We start from the raw sequence: 18,833 nt of genomic DNA, 5'->3' as shown, positions 1-18,833 counted from the left end.
AAACTCAGCATTATACACATGTTAAAGAAAAGAGCTATTTGCATCTCAACGGACAACAAGACCCTTCAAGATGAGTTAAAATTTATTTCCAACAATCTGTACTTGAACGGCTATCCAAGAAGACTAGTCAATAAAATCCTTTTCTCTGAACCACCACAAAGAGAACAAGAAGAGATTCAATATATAAAAACGATTGCAATTCCGTATCTAAGTGGCATCTCCAACAAGCTCGCCAATCTCCTCAAACAACACAAAATAAGAGTAGCATTTCAGCCTATAGATACTATTCGTAAACTACTAAGATCTCCAAAAGACAACCATCCTTTCTACAAATATGCTGGAGTCTATAATATTCCATGCTCATGTGGCTCTAATTACATCGGACAGACTTCGAGAAGCCTCGAAATCAGGCAAAAGGAGCACATTGGCTATGTCAAAAACAACAGACAGGACATTTCTGGCCTATCGTCTCATTTCTCCACAACTAACCATGTCATCGAGTGGGACAAAAGCTGTTCCCCTTACTTAGAGGAAGATTACCATTCAAGAATGTTCAAAGAAGCAGCCACAGTCGCCCGTTCTACTGTGAACCTTAACAGAAATCAAGGCCTAATACTGCCAGAGATATGGAAAACCCTAATCAGAGCCTTAAAAACGGAAGAAATGAACTTTAATACAAACTACAGAAGGTTCCTCAGCAACAGCTAGCTGATCTTGTACACGCGATACGTGTTTCACTCACGTTCGATACTATTTTATTTGTAATTATTCTAGTCAGTTTTGCAGTTACGCATAATTGTGAGAGTGTTTAAACCTATATGTAAGTGCCCTGAAGAAGCCAACAGATAAGTGTGGCAAAACTAGTTGGTTCAGTTAATTAATAAAATTGATCAACACTTGATCGGTTAACCAAATATTATTATTTACTAATTTATGATCAAGAAAACAACCTTCATGATGAATATGTTGTACATTGTGGGACAGATTGATAAATCATTTGCTTCTATATACATGATAACTAATATTTAAGGAATTGACAGCGTATACTAGAAATATAAATTAAATAAACTTTAATATATACTTTCTGATATTTCGGCAAACGTCACGTTGCCATCTTCTTGGGAACTTAATACAAAGACACGTGCACACAAGTACTACATAACAGCAAATGAGAACTGAAGCTAGGAAGCTAACGTTTTCCTAAAGTCCTGATGGTGCCCCCTGGCGGGCTATATTGGTGGTTCTTGGCCTTTGGGCTGAAGTTCTTCTGATAATTGTTTCCCAAATTTGGGGCAGTCTCATGCATCCAAATTTGTTGAGGTTTGGCATGTTCCTAAGGGCTGAGGCTGATTCCATGAATAGTCTTTCATACTTGAACTTGTTGCGGTGCATGACTTTGGCTTTCTTCCATCTTATTCTGTGGCGAGTATCCAGAGCGTGGTCTGCAAGCCCAGAGTGGCTGTACTGGTGAATAAGCCTCTCAACAAGAATAAGCTTCTATATACAAGTTGCCTAGTTGTGATGTTACTTAATGTGCAAACTTGTTTGCCTCACAAATGAGTAAAGGATAAAAACAAACATAATTGCTCGTCAAAGTATAATTTTTCTAATCAAGCGAAAAAAAAAAATGCTACAATAGTGAAGAAAGGCAAGGAAATCTAAGTTTAAGGTATTAGTTATGGAAAATTTTGTAGCTACAAATGCCTGTATTGCAAGGATTGTCAAATTAATCAGAGAAATGGGATGTACTGTTATCTGCAAAGCTATGGATTGGATTTCTCTCTCTCTTTTATGTTTATGTGCCAGAGGAAGACAGTGAGTGAAAACATAAGAGCTCTGGGTATTCCACACATGGTAGAGAAATATGACGAAAAGTCATCTAACATGTAGTGAATGAAATGAGAAGCTGGTAACCCAACTGCAAAAGTGCATCATAAGATGGTAGTTTTCAATGTCAGCTAGACCTAATCAAATGCCTTGAAATGTCAAGAGTAATCACATGAATTTATCTAAACCCTTTCTATAATTTATGTCCAAAGGTGGATAATGTTGGCTAGGAGATGTGGATTAAGAGTGATAGAATTGATACCGTTAATCACTAGCTGCAGGTGGTGAAGTTTGCTAATTGATGACTTTCTCCATAATTTATGAGAATACTTTAGTTCTCTCATAAATTATGGAGAAAGTCATCAATTAGCAAACTTCACCACCTGCAGCTAGTGACTAACGGTATCAACTAAAGTAAAAGTAATGTATCTGCTCTCTAACCAACAGGCTGCAGGTTTGAATCCGACCGTGGACATGGATTGTCTTTAGGTGGGAGATAAATTTCATTATCTGGTGTGAGATAACTGCCCTAGTTATTGGAAGCCTGAAGTGTCTTGAAAACGTTCCATGTTTGGTCTCTAGAGCCTGGTTTTCCAGACCGGGTAAAACATTTTTAAAACATACAGAAAAATCAAAAGAAATTAAAATAAATAATAATACCATACTTATTATTATTAAATAATAATAAATTTTATCTAAAAATAGCAAAAAAAAAAAAAAAAATTCTTAACCCACCCATGGTTCCATGGTATGAATGTACTATAGGTTCACAAAGTAACCTTTCATTTGTGAAAGCCACATAAAAAACCTGGATAGATGCCTGCTTGTTGGCCAAATTTCATTAGTTTTTTTTTTTTAAATGGGTTAAATAGATATGTGCATGTGTGTGTGTGTGTGTGTGTGTGTATATATATATATATATATATATATAAATATATAAGGGTCAAAGCTGTATAACTGAGAGGAGACCTCCACATAGCCTTTAAAGGAATGCGGAGAACCGACCAGGGCTTCTGACCTAATGTCCAATCCTCACCTTCTCGTGGTGCACCCTGTTGGGTATCTACTTGGATACTGAACGGACGAGGATGGGCTGGCAATTTGGGATTTAGCCGACCAAATTGTATTCTTATTGGTTAAACCAAAATATGATGAATGATGGCACAACATGACAAAATTTCAAGCCGGCTGGGGCGTCGCCCAGTTAAACAAGGCCCCCGTTGTTTTCGCCAGGGAACCAGGGCGAACAGCGAAAAGTCAGCTACTGGAACAAATCTGAAAATAAACCCCAACTCAACATCACCAGAGTTAAAGATCGGTACTATCAACGTAAGAAGCCTGAATGGCAAAGAAATGGAGCTTGCTGAGGAATTAGATAAGTACCAGATCAACATAATAGGGGTGACTGAAACAAAAAAGACCAAAACTGGTGAGATCTTTCTGAGCAATAAACACAAAATGTTATATTCAGGCAATGACAATAAAGGAAAAGAAGGAGTAGCCATAGTATTCAACACAAAATACGAAGCTAATCTTCTTGAATGGTAGTCAGTCTCAAGTAGAGTAATGTGGGCAAATATGAGAATGGGGAACTGGACAATGAGACTTATTTGTGCCTATGGTCCCACAGAAGGTTCTACTAAGGTAGAAGTGGAGGAATTTTTTGAGGCTTTAGAAAAAGCAACTGACACAATGAAAAAGGAAAAGTTGGTCCTTGTTGGGGATCTAAATAGTAGAGTAGGAAATGATTGTGAGACATACAAAAATATTTTGGGAAAATTTAGAGAAAAGAGCAAAGCTAATAATAATGGCAAATATCTGTTGGATTTCTGCTCAGGACATGGACTGGTTATTACTAACACATTGTTCCAACATAAAAATGTGCACAAATTCACATGGAGAGAAGAGGCTAGGAATAAGAAAAGTCTCATTGACTATGTTATTGTTGATAGTGATGTTTTTTCCCTGGTGCAGGACACCAGAGTGTACAGAGGATTTGAAATTGGAAGTGATCACTATTTAGTCTTGAGCAGGATAAAATTGAATTTCACATTGAAAAGAATAACATGTAAGAAAGTTTTAAAGCGAATAAAAGTTGAGCAGCTCTCAGATGTGAGCTGTAGACTAAATACACAAAGATTATTGAAGAAAAAATGAAAGAGTTTGAGAACAGGAATCAAACCTTGGAGATTCAGTGGCAAACTCTGAAGAAAACATTGATTGATTCTGCCAGAGAGGCATGTGGTCAAGTTGTCTGTAAGGATAAAAAAATCAGAACTCCCTGGTGGACACAGGAAGTTAAAGAGGCAGTGAAGGAAAAGAAGAAAGCATACCAAAAGTTCCTGTCAAAAAAGTCAGCTTGTGCTCTTAGAGAATATAGAGACAAATGCAAGAATGCTAAACACTGTGTAAAACTAGCTAAACAAAAGTCATGGGAGGACTTTGGCAAGAATATAGAAAATAAATATCAAGAAGGTGGCAAAATATTCTCGAGGTTGTTGAAGAAGCTTAAGAATGGAGGCAAGAGTGCTATAAAAGGAATTAGAGATGATAAAGGTGACATGAAAACGGGAGAAAAAGATATTCTTGAAGTATGTAGTAATTACTTTGAAAAACTGCTAAATGAAACAAGCAGTGATGACAGCACAGTGGTAAAAAACACTGACCAGGCATGCAGTCAGGAATACATATCCATACTTGAAGTAGAAAAAGCCATCAAAGGCTTGAAATGTGGAAAGGCGGCAGGAGTAGATGATATTCGACCAGAAATGCTCAAGTATGGTGGTATAAGAGTCTTACAGTGGCTGCACTGCATAGTTCAGAAAGCCTGGACAGAGGGACGAATTCCCAATGATTGGAGTAGAGCTCTCATAGTACCCATATATAAAAAGGGAAATAAAACTGCATGTGAGAATTATAGAGGTATTTCCCTACTGAGTGTTCTGGCAAGATCAATGCAAGTATACTTGAGAAACGGTTGAGAAGAATTGTGGAAGAAAAGCTTGGTGAAGAACAAGCTGGATTCAGGCCAAATAGAGGCTGTCAGGATCAGATCTTCACTTTATGACAAATAGTCGAGAAATCATGGGAATATAACAAAGATCTGTATTTAAGTTTTGTCGATCTGGAAAAGGCATATGACAAGGTGCCAAGAGAGAAGCTATTCAATACGCTGCAGTTATATGGTGTCAATGGGGCATTATATCAAGCAATACTTAGTCTTTATTTGAGTTGTAAGTCAGCAGTTAGAATTGAAGGAAGTACAGGAAGATGGTTTAATGTTAAATCTGGTGTGAGACAAGGATGTACATTATCCTCTCTGTTATTCATTATCTATATGGATCACATTATGAAGGAAAGTGGTATTAAATATGATATCAAAATTGGAGATGTTAATGTCAGCTCTTTGCTTTATGCGGATGATGTTATACTTCTAAATAAATCCGCTACAAGTCTGCAAGATTCTCTAACTAAATTGAATAGTAGTTGTAATAGATATGGTATGAAGGTCAGCAATAAAAAGGCAAAGACAATGAAAATAGGCAGAATCATTGAAAATGTCAACTGTGTTGTGAATGGAGAACCTGTGGAACAAGTAAAACATTTCAGCTATTTAGGCACGATTTTTACTGAAGATGGTAAATTAAATATAGAAATAGACAACAGAATCAGCAAAGCTGGTATGGTGGGAAGTCAATTGAATAAATTCATATGGAATAAGAGAGAAATTAGTCGGAACACTAAATTAGCTGTATACAAGACAGTGTTCAAACCAGTTTTAACTTATGGATCTGAGAGCTTGGTCAGAAGTAAAACACTTGACCAAATACTAGAGACCACAGATATGAGAGTCCTCAGAAAGATTATAGGCGTGAACAGATGGCATTAATGGCAGTATCATATTAAAAACGAGGATATTAGGAAAGAACTTGACATTGTCAGCATCCAGGAATGCATTAGCAGAGCTAATCTCAGGTGGTATGGTCACTTAAACAGAATGGGCGAAGAAAGATTAGCAAAACAAGTGTTCTCTGCCAGGTTGGCAGCAAAACGACCCAGAGGAAGACCAAGATATAGGTGGATTGATACGGGACAAAGTGCTTTAGACGATAGAAATATAAGATCTGATAATGTTGGAGTGTTGACAAGTAACAGACTGATTTGGAGGAAAATTGTAATTAGGAAATTAATAATGATGTAATTTTTTTCAAGTAGTACTATCATATCCTGTACACCCTTGAGGGTACATGGCAGGAATTTGATGATGATGACGATGATATATATATAGGCTTGCTTTGCTTCCATGCTGTACAATGGTCGAGTATGAAAGATTGAAATGACAATATAAGATGGATGTTAATTCTGGAACATAAGTTTTGAGTGCAACTGGAAGGATACCATCAATATCTGAAGATCAGTAAGTGTTGAAATTTTTCAGGATGATTCTTGTGATTCTTTTCAATGAAAGACTAGAAGAGGCACCAAATGAGATGTTTGTGGTAATGGAAATAGTTTGCTAGAGTCATGTAAGCAGGAGTTAGAGCAGATAATATCAAATGAATATTCTCACATGTACAAATTGTACCATAATAACATCGCACCATATCTCTGAGTGATATTATGATGGTAACAATTTGGATGTGTGAACAGAAGTTGTACCCAATGGCTTTAGCATGGGATGAGACAGTTTGGCTGTCTAAACATGAGGCTTTCTGCTTTTGGCCCTTTCAAAACTAGCTTATTTTTGGATAGTGGTTCAAGATTCTAAGAAGCATGGGAGAATTAACTCTAACTTCAGTTTAGTTAGAGTTAATTCTGCTATTCAATCAGAGCAGGTGTTTAGATCAGCCAACAGTAATGGAGGAGTGATGGTCACAGAGGTTGTTCCATTTGATATCACTGTAATAATGTTAAAGAGCACATGATTATGACCAGTTCAGTGAAGTAAATCCCACAGCAAAAGAAACTTGATGCTATTATCTGAATTACCAACAATAAAACTAATATATATTGTATATTTGTAAAGAGAATCAGTTAAGAAAATGTGATTATCTGATATTCTGATGGAAGTTGGGCAATTTATGTTAAGTCATTGCTAATGGAAATGACCCAACTGGATTTAATCTCTAATGGTAATTTAAAACAAGCTGGTTTCGGACCAAACAGAGAATGTCAAGATCAGATTTTCATTTTGGGACAAATAGTTGAAAATTCATGAGAATATGACAAGGATCTATTCTTAAGTTTTGTAGCTCTGGAAAAGCATACAACAAGGTGTTCAGATAAAAGTTTTTCAAAATACAACTTTATGGGTTAAATGGAACATTACAGAGCAATACACAGTCTATATTTAAGTCAGCAGTTAGAACTGAAGGCAATAAAGGAAGATAGTTCAACATAAAATCAGGTGTAAGACAAGGAAGCACATCACCTTCACTGGTGACGTGCTTCCTTGTCTTACACCTGATGATCACAATCTGAGATATTGAACTTATCTCTTTGCTTTATGCAGAGGACATAATACTAAACACATGCAGTACATGCCTCCAGGATTCTCTAACTAAACTGAATAATGGTTGTAACAAATATGACATGAAATTCAGCAATAAAAAGTCTAAATCTCTGAAAATAGACAGGAACATAGAAAAAGATGACAAATTAAATCTGGAAATAGACAACAGAATAAGCAAAGTTGGTATGGTGGGGAGCAAGCTGAATAAATTTATATGAAATAAGAGAGAAATTAGCCAAAACACTAAACTAGCAGTATACAAAACAATGTTCAAACCAGTTAATGGGATAAAAATCCCTTATTGTTTTTCAGCCAGTAAGCGAAACAACGATCGAAAACTACGATCTGAACGTTTCATGCCGATGAACTGTCAGCGTATCCAAGCGTAAGTGACCACTTGGTAGTGCCACACCACGGCAACTCGTTGCAAAGGTGGAGCAAGCTCCCTCACTGTTCTTGATATTTTCTCATAATGCAAAACACACAGCTCTTAGGAGATGTAATACTGTTTTACATTATGAGGAGAGGTCACTACCCAGACCGGTTTCAACCTTTTTTTGAGGTCTCATCAGTGAGTAGCTAGACCTAGAATATGTGCCACTATATTATACCAGACCTAGAAAGGTGTGCCACTATATTATATCATAACATAGTATAACTAAGATGAAAAGCCAAACGGCTATTTTTCTGGCGAAGTTGATCAGTTAATGGGATAAAAATCCCTTATTGTTTTTCAGCCAGTAAGCGAAACAACGATCGAAAACTACGATCTGAACGTTTCATGCCGACGAACTGTCAGCGTATCCAAGTGTAAGTGACCACTTGGTAGTGTGAAACCGGTCTGGGTAGTGACCTCTCCTCATAATGTAAAACAGTATTACATCTCCTAAGAGCTGTGTGTTTTGCATTATGAGAAAATATCAAGAACAGTGAGGGATCTTGCTCCACCTTTGCAACGAGTTGCCATGGTGTGGCACTACCAAGTGGTCACTTACGCTTGGATACGCTGACAGTTCGTCGGCATGAAACGTTCAGATCGTAATTTTCGATCGTTGTTTCGCTTACTGGCTGAAAAACAATAAGGGATTTTTATCCCATTAACTGATCAACTTCGCCAGAAAAATAGCCGTTTGGCTTTTCATCTTAATGGGAGTTATACAATGTTCAAACCAGTTTTAGTTATGGATCTGGGAGTTGGGTTAGGAATAAAGCACTTGATCAAAGATTGGAGACCACAGATATGAGTGTCTCTGAGAGTTCTGAGAAAAATTAGGGGCCTGAACAGATAGCATTAATGGCAGAATCATATTAAAACTGAAAATGTTAGGAAGAAACTTGATATACTTGACATGTTTGCATTCAAGAGTGTGTAAGGATGGCTAATTTAAAGTGGTATGGTCACAGAATGGGAAACAAAAGGTTACCAAAACAGGTATTTTGATGCCAAGATGGCAGGAAATAGACCCAGAGGAAGACAAAGGTCTAGTTGGAGTGATTCAAGTACTTAGAAGAAATAAATTTTGGATGTGACAATACTGGAGTGCTGACAAGTAATAGAGTAATTTGAAGGAAAACTGTAGATAGTAGATTAATTATAACAAACTTAATAATTTAGCCTGATCATCCCTTGAAGGTGCATATCAGGAAATTGATGACAATGATTATGGTAATTCAGATCCAACTCACTGCCTGCAATACTGTGCAATTCATACTTGTGCCCTGTTGTTATATTTAAAAATTTAAACACTCCATTCCAACCCGTTTATTTTAATTCATGTAACTAGAAGAAAAGACGTTCAGCTGATAGTAAGCTGAAAATTCTACTTTGAATAAGAATACATAACTTGTTTTATCTGTTTCAGTTATTATGTCTCATCTTATGAATCTTTATGTTGCTTCAACCTTAGCATTGCTATGCAGGGATACTTTTTTTTTTTTGCCCATAAGGCCAAATCTACCTCTATTCATATAAGATGCGGCTCATCCTGTCACATCTAAGTTGGTATGGTCATATCAATTTGTCACCTTTCTGATCACTTTCATTTTGCAATATATATTACCCCTTGACTCAACTGTAACTGCACTCACTTCTCCCAATCTAATATCTCCTATATCCAAACTCAGCACATCCACAGTCTCACATAAAAACAGTTCTATCTCTCTTTTTCATCAAAGGCTCCATTCAAATCTATTTATGTTCAACTCCATTCCAATCATATACAATTACTTACTTCCATCCTTCCCAACAATTTCATGTAATGCACAACTTCTGCACTGAATTGTTTTCTATCAGTACCCTTCTTGTCAACTCAGTTTTATCATACTGAGGCCATGACGTCACAACCTTAGATTTCTCCTTTTCTTCGTTTTCATTTCTTTTAGCAACACTTTTGTATCTTCTATCATATCATACTTGCTACCTTTCAAGTTGTACCTATTAAAACATCCATCTTCTTTACTTGTTTTCTTTTAAGTATCTGTACTTATTAATACAATCATCACCCTCACTAGTTCTCTTTGCAGTCTGATAGCCTTATGAGAATACAGAGAGGAGAGAGAACCTTTCCAGAAATCCACTTGTTTGTCCAGAAAACCCTTAATCACATTATATCCTATCTCTGTTATTCCTTCCTGTTTCTTCTCTTTTTTCAAACCATTTTCACTCCTTCAGTATGGAGTGAAAATGGTTTGAAATAATCCACTACCCTTACATTTGCTGTTCTACCACACTTATGCTTAGATGCTTGCTAACATTACTTTTAATACCACAGAACTGCTCACCTTTCACATGATTTGAATAAAATATACTTTCTCTTACTTTCTTCCTCAACTTCCACACAAACCTTTTAGATCTCTCAAGGAGTTCACATTAAACATGCAGCCTCAAAACTGAACAGACTGGTTTTTTCTGCCATCACATTATTCACCAATTTTATGATCTACTGACTATACTAAATTTCAGTTTTCTATTTTATTAACCTTAAAACTATTTATTCCTGATCTGGAAAATAATTTTGTTTATTCTTAACATCATCAGAGAATGACACACATGACTTCTGCAAGGAAAAGTTGAAAACTGATCATATTTTAACACACTGAAAATTGTTGGAAAAGCAATATGAATTTGAGAAAGAATTGCATCTAGTATTTGTTATCTATAAATAGGCATATAGTAGCATACATCAAAATGCACTATGGAATGCAATGAGACTTTTTAGAATTATAAATAATGAAAATTATATCTCATCTCATCTTCCTTTTCCTCTTTTACCTTGTGGTGTCGAGGGTTTATTTATCATTGGACCTCAAACTGTTCACAGGATACGGTGGTCAGCCCTACACCCTGGTGTATCCTATGTCCATAGTGGTGAGTTCTTAAGGCAAGTTTGCCTTGAGAACTCAGGATAAATGCCTTGAAAAACCCCAGGATAAACTGGGGAAAAAACCTATGAAAAGCATATTATAAATTATTATTTATTATTATTATTCCTCATACCTCCAAGGAGTCCGAAGACTCATTGCAGGAGGACACCTACAACTGTCTCAACCACTACACCGAAACTCTACTGCGAATCATCTCCATCAACACCATCTATCGCCCACCTTCACCACCACCACCACAACTAGTATTTTTTTTGTCTGTAAATTGCTTGTGTTCTGAAGGGTTGATCTGTCTGTATGCGGGATGAAAAACCAGCATTTCCAGGAGAAAAAACCCTGCTACCTCCATATGAGATCAGCTAACTCACCTTCGATTGAAATCGTCCAGATAAAGATTCCTCCCGTTGCGCGACGAGAATTGAACTTAGGCCTATTCCAATTGAAGGGCGCAATGTACCATCGTTCTTCCAACTGCGCTACGGAGGCACTAGAAAAAATAGAATTGCATTGAGAAATTTTAATTAAATTAAATTAAAAGTCAAAAATATATTAAAGTATTAAAAGTATTCAAAATAATCAGAAGGGATGCCTTCTTAGTCGGAGGAAATGCCAACTAGACACTAGGTGGTATATATTCTTCATTGCCTGGTGAAATATTACCATCTGGCTTATTGGAGGTCTGAAGTAGCAAATGCCATGTTTAGTCTCCAGAGCAGGAATTTTGGTTTCTGTCCCCTCCCCACCCTTATTTTCTCCATACCCTTCAAGGCCATGACAAATATACTTAGAGACTCATAAACTGCTCCATTTCCAGGATACAGCAGTTAAAATGGTAGTGCCACAGGCCAGCCTCCAGTCTTTGGAGAGGAAGTTCAAGGAGTGGGGGGGTGGCACTGTCGAGGCCACATCATGGCACGGACTGGTTTCTCTCTGCATAGAAGTTGTGTCCAAGAGTCTATCTTCTCTCATACATGTCCCCACTATATCCTTTCATCTAATTAAACTTATGATCTCACAAATAGTAACACTGCAACAAAAGCAAATCTCCCTCATAAACTTATCCCATCAGAAAAGTTACATCACAACCAGAAAAAACACATACAAACTATACAAGAATCTCTTCACTAAAAACTCACTTTCACATCCACTTTACTAATATCCATGGCATTATTGAACGTAAATGATATCACTTGCAGTCGTCTTCCAGACAGACATCTTATTTCTGACAGGAACCCAGATCACAGCTATGCCTCCAGTAACCCAAATTACACATTTCACGATTCTTTTCACCACAAGGGTGGCATCTCTTTCTTTGTGAAATCTGACAAAACCTGCCAGAGAATGGCTAATTTAGAATCCCCTGCTTTTGACCTTTGCCCAAGGTTTCCTTACCCAATTTAGTAACTTTCACTTGTTGCATTTACCAGTCTCCAAACACTAATAACCATTCAGATCTCTTCACATTCCTTTCTATGAAACTTGACCACCTGCAATCCAGCTATCCAAATAGTGAGGTCATCTTCCTGGGTGACTTCATCATCAACAATTTCAACTGGCTACCCTACTCCAACACCACCAACCAAGCACAACAAAAAGCAGAAGTCTTTGCTATAAGTAATGAACTAACATATAAATTGCACATTTACCAACTAAAATCCCTGATAACGCTCTTCACTTTCCAAAATAGTCTGGATCTCTTTTTGACTGGTTCTCCTCTCTCACAGAATGCCCCTCCTCTAACCACTCCTGACCTTGCATCCTGGCACTACAATGGAGCCAAACGGGATGACCTCTGGAATTTCTACTCCTCTATCCTGAATATTGCTGCCACTCAACTGACCCTAACACCTGCTGTGAACGAGTCAGAAATTATTCTCACTGGTATGAAGGCCCTCATCCCATAATCCACATCCACTTTCCAGTGGCTTGCATCAAGAACTCTAGCTTCATCCTATGCCTATACTAAAGCACACAACATATGCAAATCAGTCATCAGTAGATCCAAATACAATTTCATAAAGGTCACCAGCAGAAAACGTGCTTCCTGTTCCAAATAGAAGCCATGCTTTCTGGTCACTTACTAAGGCACTTGGATGCATTTTTTCCTGCACTTCCACCTCTGTCTCATCCTGATGACACCACTTTTACTTCACCCAAAGAAAAAGCTGAACTCCTGGCATCGCTCTTTACCTCAAACTCCTGGATAGATAACCAAGGGAAATCATTTCTAACCATACCAGAATCCAAACACCGTATGCCTCCTATAGTTTTTCAACAACAAGTCATCAGAAAACTACTAAATAACATGGATACTAAAAAGTCTTCTCTTCCAGTCCTGATCATATCTCCCGAGTTGATCTCAAATATTGTGGTCCAGAGCTAACACCCATCCCACATCATCACTATAATTTATTATACATAGCTGGTACTTATCCAACTGCATGGAAACAATCTCATATCCATCTTATTCCAAAAAAGTATGACAGAAATCTACCATCAAACTAGCTTATTTCCTTATCACCATTCTGTGTTGTCACTGATACTGTGAAAATAAATAACACGTACTGTGAACACATAAGCTTTTCCACACATTTGAGTACTCATTTGACAAACCATGTAGCACTCTGACATCCCAGGCTAAAGGATCATCTACAACTAATACCTTACCTTAAATATTGATCTACATACATCCTACAATGGGGAAAGGACAACCTTGTTATGTTCAATGCACAGTCTTACCTTTTCTCATGCAAAAGAGAAAATGTAAGACTAACTAACCTATCCTTTCTCTCAGTAATACACAAATCATCAGGAAAGATTAGATGATGATGATGTAAAATAGGCTCTTGAAAGAAACTTGGCATTCTCTTTCATTCAAGAGCCTATTTTCCACCCAACCAACTCTTCACTAACAAATCCAAAATCTGTCCATGTTTAGAATACTGCTCACACGTTTGGGCTGGAGCACTTAAAATTTCCCTTAAAATCCTTGATACCATCCAGAGGCATGCAATTAGGCTAACAGATGATCCCTCTGTTACAGACTCACTTCAATCTCTATCTCACAGGTGCAATGTTTCAGCACTGTATCTATTCTACAGGTACTTCCATGATCACTGCTCCAGTGAAGTGGCAACTGTCATTTCTCCACTTTCTGTTGTACCTATTAATGCAAGAACTGCAGCTGCCCAGCATCCCTTTACTGTGCAACTGCTTCTATTCATCCTTTATTACATCCACCTCTGTCCTCTGGAACAGCCTTCCTCAAGAAGAATTCCCAAATAATTACAACCTGCAACTTTAAAAAAAAAAAAAAGAAAGAAACATCAATTAACTTCTTCAATAAAATATATTACATCCCTGGAGACCATTGTCAAAGTATTATATGAACTACATCTAATTTAAATAAATTAAATTAAGGGGATAAAAATCCCTTATTATTTACAGCCAGTATGCAAAACTCTGAGATCGAAACCTATGATCTAAGAGTTTCGTGCTATCGGCGAATCCAAGCATAAGTGAATACCTGGTAGTACAACACTAAGGCAACTCGAAGCAAAGGTGGAGCAAACTCCCTCACTATCCTTGATATTTTCTCAAAATGTAAAACACAGCTCCTAGGAGATGTAATACTGTCTTACATTATGAGGAGAGGTCACTACCCAGACCGGTTTCAACCTTTTTTTGAGGTCTCGTCAGTGATGAGATAAAATAAGTCAAATTAGTTATATAAATTAGTTATATCTCATCAGTGATGAGATATAACTAAGATAAAAAGCTGTTTGGCTTTTTATCTTAGTTATAATATATGGGCACACCTTTCTGGCATTCGTATAGTGAAGGTATGTAAGTTCTTTTCACTTAAACTTTGATATCATCCAGGTCTACCTCCTCACTGATGAGACCTCAAAAAAGGTTGAAACCAGTCTGGGTAGTCACCTCTCCTCATAATGTAAGACAGTATTACATCTCCTAGGAGCTGTGTTTTACATTATGAGAAAATGTCAAGGATAGTGAGGGAGCTTGCTCCACCTTTGCTTCGAGTTGCCTTGGTGTTGTACTACCAGGTGTTCACTTATGCTTGGATTCGTCGAAAGTGCTTCAGCATGAAACTCTTAGATCGTAGTTTTCGATCTCAGAGTTTCACATACTGGCTGTAAAATAATAAGGGATTTTTATCCCCTTAATTTAATTAACTTCACCAGAAAAAATAGCTGTTTGGCTTTTTACATCTAATTTAATTAAAGCAAGTAAGCCGATGGATCTTACGATAAACTCAAAGATCCATCATGAATGATCCCACGTCACTGTTCATAATTATATCTTTGAGGAAGGGAATAGTTTTAAATATGCTGGAGTCAACATTAGTCAACTTTCACATCTCTGGTTGTGAAAGTCAACAATGAAGGGAAATAATGGAAAACTTATTACATTTGAAATAAAAGTAAACAAGAAAGATTTCTGGACCATGTTATATTCAAAATACTAGATTGTATGAACAAAGACATAATGAGGAACTACAAAACCTGTTTTAAAGATCCAAAATTTTATCATTTATATGACGTAAGAAAACTGAATGGTTTGGTTGCATTTGAAGGATAGATGACCACTTGATCAGATAAGTGTTTACAAATAAAATTGACAAGAAAAGTTCCACAGGAAGGCTTTTACAAGATGGATAGATGTGGTAATAAAAGACCTATGACAAGGCCATATGGAGAAACTGAGTAATGAGAACATTAGATCTAAGAGGTCCATTAAGCTAGTAAAGAAAAACTACTTTATCTACTTATGTGTAGCTACACAAACAGTAATTGTCAATATAAAATCCTTGCATGCTGATCTGAACAAACTGGTTCTATGTTCTATAGACAAATGACAATATGTGTCAGATCAGTGTTGCTAAGTGCAAGGTTATGAATTTTAGACCAAGGATATTTCAGGCAAAAGTATTATATGAATGGTAATATGCTTTAAATGGTCAATGAAGCTAGAAAGTTTAGGGGCCATATTGCTTAAGTGGTTATTATATTAGTTTGATTACTGTGCTTGATTACTTGATTACATATCTTGATTAATGTGCTCAGATATGGTCAGCTGGATTCTGAGGAGACAGTTTTAAAGATCCAGCAGCGGATAATGATATTTGGCATGTGAGTACAGACTGAAGGAATATGATCTTCAAAGTTTGAGTAATAGGGGGAAGAAAGCAGATATGATAGAAACATAAAAGTTGGTAAGAAGATCTCACAGTATAGACACAAATGAGATTTTACAACTCATGGCAAGATGGGGAGAAACGTCAGATTGTTCCAGGAATCTGAGTAAGGATGCAGTTAGGAAGTTTGAAGTATAGATTGTTCTCTCAATGTGTGTGTGGAATGGGCTACCAGTGGATGTTGTGAATGCATCGTTAGCGCATATTTTTAAACCATGATATGATAGGTATTTAAGCACTGTGTGACCTGGAAGATGCCCTCCCCCTCTCAATGAGACTCTGACTTCCTGGAGGTCTGCATATTAAAACAAATTAGCTCACCATTTCTTAATCCAAGAATTCCTTAAATGATAACCTTCTGAAGGAAATAAATTGAACGTTGATGACGTTTTCGCTATTTGGCCACATGGCTCTGGTACACTCCTTTCCTACTTAACACACTTAAACAACCACCCCAGAATCAAGTTCACCCTGGAAAAAGAGGAAAACAATAGCCTCCCTTTCCTAGACACACTAGTCACCCACTAGCCTGATGGAACCTTGGTTTTCTCAGTTTATAGAAAACCCACCCATACAGGCAGATACATTCACCAACAATCCCCCCCTCACAACAATATGGAGTTTAAGCCACTATACAACAGGGCTAAACTAATCTGTTCAAATGACAATGCCCTAACCACTAAACTAAATCACATCCTTAACACTTTCTCTCACTTAATATGACTACCCCCCCCCCAAAAAATCCAAAAAATACTAAAACCAGTAAACCACAACCCTCCGCCCCTTTCACAACAAAGATTACTCTAAATCCATCACCATTCCCTACATCCGGGGCACCTCACAAAAAATTACCAAAATCCTAAAAAAACATGACTTGACCTACAGACCATATAGAAAATTGGCATTCCTTATCCACTCCAATAAAGGCCAACCACTTCCCCCAGACCTACCTAGTGTATACCAGGTCCCTTGGAGCTGTAAGCTGTCCTACTTTGACCAAACAGGCAGGACAGCAAATATCAGAATTTCAGAACACAAGGACTACATCCGGTTTCACTAGTATAGCCACTCTGGGCTAGCAGACCATGCTCTGGATACACACCACAGAATACGGCGGAAGAAAGCCACAATAATACACCACAGCAAGTTCAAATTTGAAAGACTATTCATGGAATCAGCCTCAGCCCTAAGAAACATGCCAAACCTCAACAAATTTGGATGTGTGAGACTGTCCCAAATTTGGGAGACATACATTAGCAGAACTTCAGCCCAACAGCCAAGAATACCTAATATAGCCTGCTAGGGGGCACCATCAGGACTTCAGGAAAAACAGTAGCATCCTCACTTCTTCCTCATTTGCTGTTTCTTTATCTTTAGTTCCCATGAAGATGGCAGCGTGACATTGCTGAAATACTGGAAATATATATTAAAGTTTAATTTAATTTATATTCTAGTATATGCTGTGAATTCCTTAAGTTATTTAGTAATCACGTATAACCAACGTATAAGCCTTTCTACAAAAATTGCCACACATTTTTACCTGTAAACTATGAATAAACACAGTTTATTTATAACTTGGGTGAAAATAGGGAAATGCATACAGAAATATGGATACAGTGCTCCTTTAGCACACAGAATCTATAAAAATTAAATTTAAATTACGTAATTCAATACATTATTCAAGACCTTACTGATATTTCATAAACAGTTCATTACCTGTACAGTGTAGTCATGCAGTTTCAATTTTACCATGCCTAATTCATCTCTTGTATTCAATAAATCATCACCTTGAGTATCCAACTATAATAAAAAAATACAGGACTTCTAAAGTTTTAGGACTAATATGGATATTTAATACTTAGACAAACAAAAATTCCAATCTCTTACAGATCACCCTTGAAAATAATATTTCAAATTAAGAATTAATTATCAGTAATATACAGTTTACATGGTTGATTAGTACAATAACTCAGGAGAAATTATGCTATTTTCATATTATAACTAATATTAAGCAAGCAAAAGTTTCAAGTTACTTCACATACAAACTTCAACCTGATATACCATATTTAAAGAGATGAAGTTTGTATAAAATTTCACATTATTAAATATCAGTTATGATGAAGAGCATGTTGCAAGGTAGAAGAAGTTGTCTTCCATACAGATAACTCTGAAATATACTAGAATATTTCACATATAATATTATGAAATATACTATAATGCTAGGCTGGTTGGTCGAGTGGTTAGTTTATCCGCTATCAAGCCAAAAGGCTGTGGGTTCAAATCCCACCAGGTGCACTGGTTGATTGAGTGGTGAAGGAAGAGAGCTGTGGAGTGGGTGCCCTCCATTGATGAGTCTTTGGACTCCTTGGAGGTGTCACATAATAATAATAATAATATCCAGATTCTTAATAGGAAAGCTACATAGCAAGCCATCAGGAAGCTTGGCGAATGGAAGTGTTCCATTATCTTTCACGTCCATCATGAATTTGATGGACGTGAAAGATAATGAATCATTATTATTATCATCATCATATCATTATCATATGTCACTATGCAGCTATGCTAAAATATTATTTTGATGCGAACTATAGGACAGCCAGAAATGCATACTGCATAACAAGACCTCAGACAACTAATTATATTACATATAAATATAATAATCACTATGGAAAGGCCACTCAACGCTTCTACATCCCAGACATGTTAAATTAACTAACTTTTGAATACAGGAATCTTACAAACTACCATAGTCTGAAAAGAGCCTTAAGGACATACTATGAACAAGAAATACGCACCCCACACCTGACAAACTTAATGAAACAATATATTAGTTCAGGCCTTCCAGTTCAGTGATGTGTCATGACATTCCAAATTATCGTGTGTGTGCAAATGAAT

The 18,833-nt window shown here is 36.9% G+C and overlaps 1 protein-coding gene across 1 annotated transcript in view; it reads right to left on the bottom strand.

Moving 5' to 3' along the window:
* Nucleotides 1-18,833, bottom strand: part of LOC150096868 (uncharacterized) — a 340,159-nt gene that overhangs the window by 23,636 nt on the left and 297,690 nt on the right. Inside the window, exon 14 of the mRNA XM_090408300.1 lies at nt 17,655-17,738. Within this exon, the coding sequence (XP_090264426.1) occupies nt 17,655-17,738 (84 nt within the window). The remainder of the gene's footprint in view (nt 1-17,654; nt 17,739-18,833) is intronic.

The sequence above is a fragment of the Typopeltis vanoorti genome, chromosome 18 (assembly GCF_054136105.1).
Source record: "Typopeltis vanoorti isolate ZY-2024b chromosome 18, IOZ_Tvanoo_1.0, whole genome shotgun sequence".
Taxonomy (NCBI): Eukaryota; Metazoa; Arthropoda; class Arachnida; order Uropygi; family Thelyphonidae; genus Typopeltis; species Typopeltis vanoorti.
Note: the sequence above shows the minus strand (reverse complement) of the source record. Positions and strands in the feature narration are given on the sequence as shown.